The 13,853-nt window shown below is 36.8% G+C and overlaps 1 protein-coding gene across 4 annotated transcripts in view; it reads right to left on the bottom strand.

The window, feature by feature from the left end:
- Nucleotides 1-13,853, bottom strand: part of ACAP2 (ArfGAP with coiled-coil, ankyrin repeat and PH domains 2) — a 162,717-nt gene that overhangs the window by 80,597 nt on the left and 68,267 nt on the right. For 2 of the 4 annotated variants that reach the window (XM_027108302.1, XM_027108315.1), the window contains exons 3-4: nucleotides 9,659-9,778; nucleotides 8,808-8,861 (exon numbers count right to left, since the gene is read on the bottom strand). The exons of 1 other annotated variant lie outside the window; for it this stretch is intronic. In XM_027108302.1, coding sequence (XP_026964103.1) covers nucleotides 8,808-8,861; nucleotides 9,659-9,778 — 174 coding nt within the window. The remainder of the gene's footprint in view (nucleotides 1-8,807; nucleotides 8,862-9,658; nucleotides 9,779-13,853) is intronic. One more of the 4 variants, XM_027108310.1, reaches the window with a different exon arrangement.

The raw sequence follows: 13,853 nt of genomic DNA, 5'->3' as shown, positions 1-13,853 counted from the left end.
TGCTTCTGTTCTGACACAGCCATTAGTGAGCAACTGAGCTACTCCAAATTTCGGCAGCGTCAGTGACCAATCTGAGGGTGTCAATGGGACTGCAGGCTCCGAGGCTCTTGCAGCCACAGCAAGCAGGCAACCCCTGACTTCCTGGCTCGGCAACAATGGCAGTGTTCTCAAGAGTGCAGTACTTAGGGGCTCTAGCACCACCACTTCCACCCTTGCTCCTGCAACCCCTAAGGACAGTAGCTCCTTCCTACTTTGACTAATCTCTAGGCTTTTTTTATTTTTTCACTGTGGCTTTTTGCATTCCTACAACCCTTCCAACACTCTGTAACCAATTCACTATATTAAAACCCTTCTATAAGAAATACGGATATCAACCAATATAGTAAAGGAAGAAGTATCACTCCCCAGGATCTAGCTGCACATATTTTGTTCCTCATCACAACACCCTTACACGTTGGTATCGCAAATTCTACTATTCCCCTTTTATAGAACAGTAAAATGAAAAATGAAAGTGATTAAATAAACTGACCAAAATTATACAGCTAATAACAGTGAAGCCTAAACTCAAAGTTGTTTCTATCTAAATTCTATGCTCTTTTTACAATGTTAAAATTAAGAAATATCTATTGCTTTCAATTTTAGAAAAGGAAAAAAAAAAACCACATTATTGGAATTAGTTCAGGAAACCAGCTGCACATTAATAGCACTAGCACTAAAAAGACCAACCGCTATCCTCTTGAAGCAAACTATACTTATATACCTTGCTTCAAACAAACCTCATTTTTAAAGACTCAATTTACTCTAAGAGAATGATTTATAAAATACTCTGAACTTAAGTTTTCTTGACAGGACAGATTTCAACATACATTTAAACTATTTATTTACCAGAAGTTTATCTTACTCATAACTTTTCACATATAAAACTATAACAAAAAGCAAAATATTCTTATATAAAGCAATAATATAAGACTTACTGATTTAAAGAAAATATAAGAAACAGGATTACTACAAAGGATACTATATTACAAAAAAATTTAACCTGTTAATTTAAAATCAGTAACTTAAAAAAATTTAATTCTCATTATATTACACTTTTTAAGAAGTTTGAATCCCAAAGGTCCCTGATTTAAAAAGAAATCAAATATACTCTACACTAGCATCCAAATTCAATAGAAGGCAAAAAGAAAATTAATAAGAGGTCATTAAAAACAAATTGGTGCAAAATATTAGAGCTAAAATCATAAAAATATTAGAAGAAAACAAAGGGATTAATCTGCATGATCTGGAATTTAGCAGTGGATTCTTGGATATGACCCCAAAAGCAGGAGGAACAGAGAAAAAAAGATAAATTGGATTTCATCAAAATTAAAACTTCTATTTATTTTTATTTATTTATTTTTGGCTGTGTTGGGTCTTTGTTGCTACACGCAGGCTTTCTCTAGTTGCGGCGAGCAGGGGCTACTCTTCATAGCGGTGCGTGGGCTTCTCATTGCGGTGGCTTCTCTTGTTGCGGAGCACGGGCTCTAGGCGCACAGGCTTCAGTAGTTGTGGCACATGGGCTCAGCAGTTGTGGTTTGCAGGCTCTAGAGCGCAGGCTCAGTAGTTGTGACGCACGGGCTTAGTTGCTTCATGGCATGTGGGATCTTCCTGGACCAGGGATCAAACCTGTGTCCCCTGCACTGGCAGGTGGATTCTTAACCACTCTGCCACCAGGGAAGTCCCAAAATTAAAACTTTTAGAGAGTGGCCAAGATGGTAGAGTAGAAGAACCCTAAGATCACCTCCTCTCACGAACACACCAAAATCACAACAATCTGCAGAACAACCATCATTGAAAAAGACTGAAACCTACCAGAAAAGATTCTCTACAACTAAAGACATACAGACAGAACCACAACAAGACTGGTAGGAGGGGTGCACCTGTGATATAATCAAATCCCATACCCCCCGGGTAGGACACCCACAAACTAGAGAATTAAATTACAGATGTTCTCGCATAAGAGTGAGAATGCTGAGCCCCACATCAGGCCCCCAGCCTAGAGGTCTGGCACCAGGAAGGAGAGCCCCCAGAGCATTTGGCCTTGAAGGTCAGTGGGGCTTGACTGCAGAAGCTCCACAGGACTGGGGGAAATAGAGACTTCACTCTTAAAGAACACACACAAAATCTCAGGTATACCAGGACCAAGGGCAAAAGCAGTAATTTGATAGGAGCCTGGGCCAGACCTAATTCTGGTCTTGGAGGGTCTCCTAGGGAGGCTCCTGGGTGACTGTGGCCCACCCTGGGGACACAAACACTGCTGGCAGATGTATCAGGGAATATTCATCTGCGTGAGCTCTCCTGGAGGCTGACATTTTGGCACAGAGACCTGGCCCCACCTAAAAGCCTGTAGGCTCCAGTTGCTGGGACACCTCTGGCCAAACAAAAAACTGAGCAAGGACACAGCCCCATTCATCAGCAGACAGGCTATCTAAAGACTTCCTGAGCCCACAGCAGCCTCTAGACACACCCCTAGAATGGCCCTGCCCACCAGAAGATGAATACCCAGCCCCACCCACCAGGAGGCAGGCACCGGCCTCTCCTGTCAGGAAGCTTGCAGAAGCCTCTAGACCAGTCTCACCCACCAGGGGGCAGACAACAGAAGCAAGAAAATTACAGTCCAGCAGCATGTGGACCAAGTCCACAAACACAGGCCAGACACTACCCTGGACCAGCTGGCCCCTAGCCCTTGTGACAAGAGGGGAGTGCACTGCTGGGACACATAGGACGTCTCCTACAGAGGGCCACTTTTCCAAGGTCAAGAAACTTAACGAACCTACCACATCCATAAAAATACAAATAGCAATTTACAAAAAATTAGGTGACAGAGGAATATGTTTCAGACAAAGGAACAAGATAAAACTCCAGAAAAACAAAGTGAAGGAAGATAGGCAATCTAACCAAGGAAGATCTTGTTCAGAATAACAACCATAAAGATGATCAAAGAACTTAGGATAAGGGATGCACAGAGTGAGAAATTAGAAGTTTTTAACAAAGAATTAGAATATATAAAGAACAGCCAAACAGAATTAAAGAATACAATAACTGAAATGAAAAATACACTAGAAGGAATGAATAGTAGACTAACTGAGGCAGAAGGATGGATCACTGAGCTGGAAGACAAAATAGTGGAAATCACTGTCCCTGAACAGAAAAAAGAAAAAAGAATGAAAAGAAATAAGGACAGTTTAGCAGAACTCTGGGACAACATCAAGCGTGCTAATATTCACTTGATAGGGGTCCCAAAAGGAGAAGAGAGGAAGGGCCTAAAAACATATTTGAAGAGACAATAGCTGAAAACTTCCCTAATCTGGGGATGGAAATAGTCATCCAAGTCCAGGAAGTGCAGAGAGTCCCATACAGAATTAACCCATAGAGGAATACACCACAACACACTGTAATCAAAATGACAAAAATTAAAGATAAGAGAGAATATTAAAAGCAACAAGGGAAAAGCAACAAATAACATACAAGGGGACTCCCATAAAGTTATCAGCTAATTTTTCAGCAAAACTCTACAGGCCAGAAGGGAGTGGCAAGATACACTTAAAGTGATGAAAGAGAAAAACCAAGAATAATCTACCCAGCAAGGCTCTCATTCAGATTTGATGGAGAGGTCAAAAGCTTTACAGACAAGCAAAAGCTGAAAGAATTCAGCACCACCAAACCAGCTTTACAACAAATGCTAAAGGAACTTCTCTAGGCAGAAAAGGCCACAACTAGAAACAAGAAAATCACAAAATGGAAAAGTTCACTGGTAAAGGCAAACATACAATAAAGGTAGGAAATCATCCACAAACAAAGCTAGTAGTAAGGTTAAAAGACAAAAGTAGTAAAATCATTTGTATACACAATAAGCAGTTAAGGGATATAGAAAACAATTTGATGCAGAATATAATATCAAAAACAGTGGGGCTTCCCTGGTGGCGCAGGGGCTGAGAATCTGCCTGCCAATGCAGGGGACATGGGTTCGAGCCCTGGTCTGGGACAAGATCCCACATGCCGCGGAGCAACTAGGCCCATGAGCCACAACTACTGAGCCTGCGCATCTGGAGCTTGTACTCTGCAACAAGAGGCTGCAACAGTGAGAGGCCCGTGCACCATGATGAAGAGTGGTGCCCGCTCGCCGCAACTAGAGAAAGCCCTTGCACAGAAACAAAGACCCAACATGGCAATAAAGAAAGAAAGAAACAAACAAACAAATAAGTGAATAAATAAATAAATTTTAAAAACAAAACAAAAAAAACAGTGATCGTGAGGGGAGGAGGGTACAAATGCAGGTTATTTAAAATGTGTTTGAAATTAAGAGATCAGCAACTTAAAACAAGCATGTATAAATACAGACTCCTATACAAAAACCTCATGGTAACTGCAAAACAAAAATCTATAATAGATATACACACAAAGAAGAAAAAGGAATACAAACATAACAGTGTTGTTAGAAGAGAAGTCATCAAATCATAAGACAAAACAAAAGAAGAAAGGAGAAAAAAGACCTATAAAAACAAATCCAAAACAATTAAGAAAACAGCAATAGAAACAAATATATTGGTCATCATCACCTTAAATGTAAATGGACTAAATGCTCCTACCAAAAGACAGAGACTAGCCGAATGGATACAAAAATAAGACCCGTGTATTTGCTGCCTACAGGAGACTCACTTCAGATCTGGAGACACATACAGACTGAAAGTAAGGGGATGGAAAAAGGTATTCCACGCAAATGGAAATCAAAAGAAAGCTGGAGTAGCAATACTTATAACAGACAAAATAGAGTTTAAAATAAAGACTGTTACAAGAGACAGAGAAGGACACTACATAATGATCAAAGGATCAATCCAAGAAGAAGATATAATTGTAAATATATATGCACCCAACATAGGAGCACCTCAATACATAAGGCAAATGTTAACAGACACAAAAGGAGAAACTGACATTAACACAATAATAGTGGGGGACTTTAACACCCCACTTACATCAATGGACAGATTATCTAGACAGAAAATCAATGAAGAAATACAGGACTTAAATGACATATAGACCAGACAGACTTAATTGATATTTATAGAGCATTCCATCCAAAAGCTGCAGAACACGTTCTTTTCAAGGGCACATGGAACATTCTCCAAAACAGATCACATGCTGGGCCATGTAGCAAGCCTCAGTAAATTTAAGAAAATTGAAATCATATCAAATATCTTTTCTGACCACAAGGCTGTGAGGCTAGAAATCAACTACAAGAAGAAAAACTGCAAAAAAACACACACACACATGGAGGCTAAACAATATGCTACTAAACAACCAATGGATCACTGAAGGAATCAAAGAGGAAATTTTAAAACGCCTGGAGACTAATGAAAGCAAAAAAAGAACCGACTATCCAAAACCTATGGGATGCAGCAAAAGCAGTTCTAAGAGGGAAGTTTATAGCAATACAATTCTACTTCAGGAAACAAGAAAAATCTCAAACAAACAACCTAATCTTACGTATAAAGCAACTAGAGAAAGAAGAACAAACAAAATCCAAACTTAGTAAAAGAAAAGAAATCACAAAGATCACAGCAGAAATAAATGAAATAGAGACTAAAAAAACAATAGAAAGATCAGTGAAACTAAAAGCTGGTTCTCAGAAAAGATAAACAAAACTGATAAACCTTTAGCCAGACTCATCAAGAAAAGAAGGGAGAGGGCCCAAATCGATAAAATCAGAAATGAAAAAGGAGAAGTTACAACCGACGCCACAGAAATACAAAGGATCATAGGGAGAATACTATGAGCAATTATATACCAATAAAATGGACAACCTAGAAGAAATGGACAAATTCTTAGAAAGGTACACTCTCCCAAGACTGAACCAGGAGGAAATAGAATATATGAACAGACCAACTACCAGTACTTAAATTGAATCAGTAATTTAAAAACTCCCAAGAAGTAAAAGTCCAGAACATGGTTTCACAGGTAAATTCTACCGAACATTTAAAGAAGAGTTAACACCTATCCTTCTGAAACTATTCCAAACTACTGCAGAGGAAGGAACACTCCCAAACTCATTCTATGAGGCCACAGTCACCCTGATACCAAAATCAGACAAAGATATCAAAAAAGAAAAGTATAGGCCAATATCACTGATGAACACAATGTAAAAATCCTCAACAAAATACCAGCAAACTGAATCCAACAATACATTAAAAGGATCATACACCATGAACAAGTGGGATTTATTCCAGGGATGCAAGGACTTTTCAATATCTGCAAATCAATCAGTGTGATACACCACATTAACAAATTGAGGAATAAAAACCATATGATCATTTCAATAGATGCAGAAAAAGCTTTTGATAAAATTCAGCATCCATTTATGATAAAAACTCTTCAGAAAGTGGGCATAGAGGGAACCTACCTCAACATAATAAAGGTCATATATGACAAACCTACAGCTAACATCATACTCAATGATGAAAAGCTGAAAGCATTTCCTCTAAGATCACAAAAAGACAAGGATGTCCACTCTCGCCACTTTTATTCAACATAATTTTGGAAGTCCTAGCCACAGCAATTAGAGAAGGAAAAGAAATAAAAGGAATCCAAGTTGGAAAAGAAGAAGTAAAATTGTCACTGTTTGCAGATGACATGATGCTCTATATAGAAAATCCTGAAGATGTTACCAGAAAACTAATAGAGCTCATCAATGAATTCAGTAAAGTTGCAGGATACAAAATTAACATACAGAAATCTGTTGCATTTTTATACACTAACAACCAAATATCAGAAACAGAAATTAAGAAAACAATCCCATTTACCATCACATCGAAAAAGAATAAAGTACCTAGGAATAAACCTACCCAAGGAGGCAAAATGAAAAGACAACCTACTGAATAGGAGAAAATATTTGCAAATATTGTGACCAACAAGGGATTAATTTCCAAACTATACAGACAGCTCAATATCAAAAAAAACAAACAACCCAGTAAAAAAAAATGGGCAGAAGACCTAGACATTTCTCCAAAGAAGACATACAGATGGTCAAGAGGCACATGAAAAGATGCTCAACACTGCTAATTACTGTGAAATACAAATCAAAACTACAAATGAGGTATCACCTCACTGTGGTCAGAATGGGCACCATCAAAAAGTCTACAAATAGTAAATGCTGGAGAGGGTGTGGAGAAAAAGAAACCCTCCTATATTCCCTCCTATTGGTGGGAATATAAATTGGTGCAGTCATTATCGAGAACAGTATGGAGCTTCCTTAAAAAACTAAAAATAGAGTTGCCATATGATCCAGAAATCCCCCTTCTGGGCATATTTCTGGAGAAAACTCTGATTTGAAAAGATATATGCACCCCAATGTTCATATCAGCACTATTTACAATAGCCAAGACATGGAAGCAACCTAAATATCCATTAACAGAGAAATGAATAAAGAAGATGTGGGGTGTGTGTGTGTGTGTGTGTGTGCGTGTGTGTATATATATATATGCACACACACACAACAGAATACTACTCAGCCACTAAAAAGAATGAAATAATGCCATTTGCAGCAACATGGATGGACCTAGAGATTATTAAGTGAAGTAAAACAGAGAAAGACAAATATCATAGGATATCACTTATATGTGGAATCTAAAAAAATGATACAAATGAACTTATTAACAAAACAGAAATAGACTCACAGACACAGAACACAAACTTCTGGTTACCAAAGGGGATAATGGGGGTGGGGAGAGGGAGGACAGCAGTTTGGGATTAACATAATACACTCTACTATATATAAAATAGGTAAACAATAAGGACCTACTGTATAGTGAAGAAAACTATACTATCTTGTAATAACCTATAATGGAAAGGAATCTGAAAAAGAATATATATATATATGTATAACTGAATCACTTTGCTGTATACTTGAAACATAACATTGTAAATTAACTATACTTCAATAAAAAAAAATTAAAACTTTTATGCATCAAATGACATTATCAAGAAAATAAAAAGACTACTTACAGAATGGGAAAAATTATTTATATATCATATATCTGATAAGCATGTAATATCCAGAATATATAAAGAATTTAATTAAAAAAAACTTTAAATGGGCAAAGGACTTAAGTGGACAACAATGGTAACAATGGCAGAAGAAAATATACAAATGGCCAATAAGCAGATGAAAAGATACTCAACCAGATTGGTCATTAGGGAAATGCAAATCAAAACCACAATGAGGGACTTCCCTGGTAGTCCAGTGGCTAAGACTCCACACTCCCAGTGCAGGGGGCCTGGGTTCAATCCCTGGTCAGGGAACTAGATCCCACACGCCGCAACTAAAAGATTCCACATTATTTCAGTAAACGTTTACAAAACTTATAAAGGAATTTCACAACATTCCAAAAGTAATACATATCCCTCATTCTTGAAGATCTGTCCTCAAAGGGGATATATATATTTGTATCTTGATGACTTGTACGTCTTTCTTCTTGAAATTACTTAAAAACTTATAAAGGCACAACTTAAAGGAAAAAAATTAACTTTTATGGGTGTGTACTTCATTGAAATTAAAGTTCACTATTATAGAATGGGAAATAATACACATCTATACTTTCTCCCTCTGTCTCTCCCTCACACACACACAATTTTAGATCCACCCAACTAAAAAGTTGTTGACAAATCAAAGTCATTCATTTTCCAACTTAAGTAATTTTATAAAATACTGCCACCAAAGAAAAGTACTAAAACATGAACATGGTCATAATAACACCTATTTACTAAACACTTACTGTGTGAAAATTTATCATTTCTTGAAGACTGTCAGAAAATTTGGTCAAACTTGTCTATGAGAAAGAAATCAAAAGAAAACCAAGTCATTTAAGAGCTACTAATATAGGCCACAAAAATGTTACTTCAGCATTTCTGACAGAAAGATCAAGTTACACTGTAAACAGTAACATTTATTTCTCACTAGGACAATCTCACTACCTCTCAGGCATGCTCTGCAGAGAGGTCAAGTCTACATGTAGTAACATAAAACCCTAGAACAGTCAAAGAATTAGCCTGCCCTATCAATACTATTATACTAGCAAATCGAAATGGCCCATGTAAACCTAAGGAAAATTGAGTATATCAAGACTGTCCATTTAGGCATCTATGGATCACATAATCATCAAATTACAACCATTTCTGTACCAGTTATTATTCTTCTTAAAAGAAATGTCATAATACCACATAGTATAGCCAGGGGTCTAAGCTAACACAGCATAGCTAGCTGACCAGAACTTTCCTATGCAGCCCCCAAAATGTATAGTTAGATACTAGTCTTGGGTTAATGCTCTCTGCTTGCCCCGATAAACAGCTACCAATAAGCATGATCCTACTCTCACTGCTCAGGTCCCCTTGTAGATGCTTCAGTTCACCTAGCAGCAAGTATAGTAAACTTATATCCACAATGCAAATCAACCATCACCTTCTAACTGTCCTAGAAAACAGGATTATATCAGATAGCACCAACAGATGATAGCTTTTCCACTTCTAATTTTAAGGACCACTACTACTATTAATAAGGTAAATGGATGCATAATTCTCTTAACATCTTGTTTCATTTACCATTTTAACTAAATTTAATAATACTAACCTCAACTACAGCATCATTGCTAGAATACTGTGCCAGGTCTCGAATCCCATTCATGAACTGTTTATTTGCAACACAAAAGGCTTTTCCAGTATCAATCATTGCAATACATAGCTTCACAAGCTGAAAAAGAAAAACATCATATCATTGAAAATAATTTTACAAATTACTTAATCAAACAAGTGCTAGCATTAACCACATGAGTTAGCCTAGTTAAGACAAATTATAGTTCATCAATAAACCCAAAATAGACTAAATGAAAACTGTTTTTTTTCCTTTGGCTTAAAAAGTAAATTCATAAGAGAACTGTACCAAAAAATGTTGACCTTTCAGGATGCAGAGGCTGTCTGATAACAACAACAACCAATCATTTTATCAAGTTAAATTCAATCCCATAAATTAACCCCATAAAAATGTATTAAGCACCCCTTGGAAGGAAGGAAAGGAAACTTCAGGCAGAGCAAGCAGTATGATAAAAGATTTTTTAAAAACACAACTATGGTATGGTGGAGGAAAGGGAAGTAAACTGGTATGGTGGGTTAGTCATGCTGGTCATTTTAATATCAGACTATCAAAGCAGAATTGCTTAATCAACCATATTTCTCTAATGCCTACCATCTAGGCATTGTGCTAAATCTTAGAACAGAGCTTCTCTCTCTCTTCTCCTGTCCCCTCCTTTCTTCTTTCTTTTTTTCATCTTTCTCTTTTTCCCTTTCATTCCTTTTCTCTCTCTTTTTTTTTCTATCCCTTCCTTGTTTCTTTCTTCAGTTCACTCAGATACAGAACATTTTCTTTAAGTAAACAAAAACTTGGCTGAAAATCTAGTATTAAAAAAGATAAAAGTGGAGCTGCTCTAGATGAAGGAAGGGTAATGAAAGGGTGGGAAGAGGGGCCACCAAGAAGAAGATAAAGAGCTCAGGAAAACTTTAGAAGACAGCTCAAGGATCTCAGGAGTGTAATTTAAAACTGTTACCCTGGGACCCAGAGGAACAGAAGTGAAAAACATAATCTCTGTTCTAATTCTAACCATTCAAAAAGCAGATAAATTCTATTTAGCACAAGTACAACTGCTATGCTCATCAAAATCATGCAAGAGGAAACAAAGGAGGAATGCGTAATGAGGGCTATGGGGATCAAGGAAGGGTTCCTGGAAAAGGTAACACTTGAGAAAAGCCCTGAACACCAACAGGAATTAGCCAATCAGATAAGGGTAATAAGAAGACACTTCTCTAGGAAAAGCATATTCTAAGGCCCTGAAGCTTAGACGGCAGGGCAAACCAGGGGCACTAAGTAGCTTAGCACAGTGTGAAAATGTATACAAGGGCCCGATCAGGAAAAGCCTTGTGTGCAAAGCTAAGGTGTTCACATTTTATACGAAAGGAAATGGAAAACAATAAAGACATCGAATGGGTGAGTTGACCAGAGTTCCATTTTAGAATGATGACCTAAAAGAAGAAAAAGTAAGATACGGAAGTGGAAAGAATAAAGATAAGGAGATTAGACCAAAAACTAAGAGGGCCTGAATTAACGCAGTAAGCAGGGAGAGAAGAGAGGAGACAAATTTAGAAATTAGTTGAGTACCGAAGTACAATTATGCAGATAGTGTCCTACCAAAGGGAAAAACAGGGGATGAAATCCAGCCTGAGCTCTGCTTGCTGAGGGCTATATCTGCTACAAGATGCTAATTTGCACAAAGACACTATACTGTCCAGCCAAGACTTGTTTTAACAGCATTGGGCCTGTGAGGTAGGCCTGAGCTAGATGGGTCTGTGAAATAAGTCAAGTGGAAAGTCTATCAAACCCAAGTGAAAATAGATATTTAAAGCTCAAAAAAGAGAAGTGTACTGTAGATACACACACAGGAGTCAGCAGCAAATAAAGTATCAGTGCTACAGTCTAGATAAAAAGCAGGGGTCACAGTGTGTACAGTGAGGACCCCACAAAGGAGACTAAAAAGGAAAAGGGAAAGGTAGGAGGAAAAGCAACAGATTAATTTCATCAAAGTCAAGAAAGAACAAAGTATCAAAAGATGGATAGGTTGAAAATCCATAAAGGTCAAGTTTTAAAAACACTTAAAAAAAGTTTGTTGAGTTTGGTGACAGTCACCAGCATCCCTAGCAAGAATAGTTTTAAGAGAAACTGGGGGGGCTGTAGCCAGATTACAATGAGTTATGAACTGCAGATGAAGAAGACATAATGAGAGGTCAATTCTTCGCCAATATATATTCTATAGAATATCCCAGGGGAACATTCAATACCAAAATAGGATTCTGTGATCAAGTAAGTCTGGGAAACTCATTTTGTCAAGTTAAACAGATTTCTTTATTACTAAATTTGTAAGAGCTTTTGATATATTAATGTGTATTATGAATCCTAGAAAGGAAGTATGTAATAGGCAGCATTTCTCAAAATTATCTGACATTGATTGAATTCTCTTTAGAGGAAGCATCCTCATAGGACCAATGTACCACAAAACCCACTATGAGAAATGCTGGCAGAGACTAGTCCTTCAAATAGTTTGCTATTTCAAAAAAAAAAAAAAAAAAAACGTATCTTAACAACCAAAAAAACTAATTCTAAAATTCATATGAGTAACCAACATGCAAGAAGAGCATCAAAAAAATTGAAAAAGAGTAATGAGGTAGGGACATTAGCCCCATATTAAAATATACAGGTGCAGTAATTAAAAGTCTGGTAATGGATGTGAATAGACAAATTAGTTAATGGAAGAGAATACAGAGTGAAGAAGCAGATACACACTCCAGCCAGGGGGGTAAAAAATTATCCAATAAATGACACAAGGACACTGGACAGCCATCTAAAGCCATCTAAAAAAAGAAACTAAGTTGTATTCCAAACCCCCAAATTAATTTAGATGGAATAAATATTTAAACATAAAACATTAAATCAGAAAACAAAGAGAAAACAGGAGGTGGTATTTTTTATAATCTCAAAGTAGGAAAAGTCTTTCTGAAAAGGATGCAAAACTCAAAAGCCATAGAAGAAACTAATCAATTCAAATACATAACAATAAAACATTTAGATAAGGGAAAAAAAAAACTTAGTCAAAAGACAAATGACAATATTGGAAAACAATATTAGCAACAAATCACAAGGGACTAATTTCCCTACTACAAGAAAGGGTATACAACTCATTTTTGAAAATCCAACCAGCCACTACAAAAACAATGGCTGACAGACATGTACAGGTAATTCCCAGAAAAGAAAATTCAAATATACCTATGTCCATGAAAAGAAACTCAACCTCACTCATAATAAAAGAAAGGTAAATTACTATTTTTTATAGAAGAGCAAAGGTCAAAAAATGTGATAACACGCTGTTTTAGAGAAGGTAGGTATGGGGAAATAGGCACTCTCGCACACTGCTGGTGGGAATGTAAACTGGTACAATTTCTATGAAAGGCAACTAAGTAAGAGCTATAAAAATTTTAAACATACATGCCCTCTAATGTAGTAATTTCACTTTTAGAAATGTATCATACAGATATATTTGCACAATTAGACACAATCAGCCATTAAAAAGAATGGGGCAGCTCTGTAATTAATAATAAGGAACAAAATCTAAATTATATATTTTAAGAAAGCAAAATTAAAACAACGCTAATATCTTTGTTGGAGTGGGGAGAGAAGAGTACAAATACATATAATCTTTCACATGCTTAAGAGATTTCTGGAAGACCACACAAGAAACTAGGTCAGTGTACTCCTCTGGGATACAGATTAGATGATGACTAATTTTTCACTAGGTACACTTTTGTACCTTTGAATTTTGTACCACATGTGTGATATTGCTTATTCAACAAATTAAATAATTCAAAAATGATTAAATTGAAAGTTTCCATAAAAACAGAAACAGACAGGTTGGTAGTAGAACATTATGGTTAAAAACAGGTTTATAGGCTCAGTTGGCTTAGGTTCAAATTCTGCCGCCAAACTTAATGCTCTAAGTGATTCGGAGAGACCTCAACCTCAAGAAGCTTCAGGTTCTTCTGTATGACACAATGACAATGGTATCAAACCATAAAGGGTTACTATAAGAGTTAAGATAATGCACTTAAAGATCTTAGCACAAACTGTTACTGGCACATGGTAATTACTTGATAAAGATTTGCAATTCCTTGTCAGAGGTGAGATTTTCCTCTTGTTTTGTTTTGTTTTGATTCAAGAGAAACAAACG

The sequence above is a fragment of the Aethalodelphis obliquidens genome, unplaced genomic scaffold (assembly GCF_003676395.1).
Source record: "Aethalodelphis obliquidens isolate GAN/ISIS:26980383/991018 unplaced genomic scaffold, ASM367639v1 scaffold1, whole genome shotgun sequence".
Lineage (NCBI taxonomy): Eukaryota > Metazoa > Chordata > Mammalia > Artiodactyla > Delphinidae > Aethalodelphis > Aethalodelphis obliquidens.
This window is presented reverse-complemented; position numbering and strand designations above follow the sequence as displayed.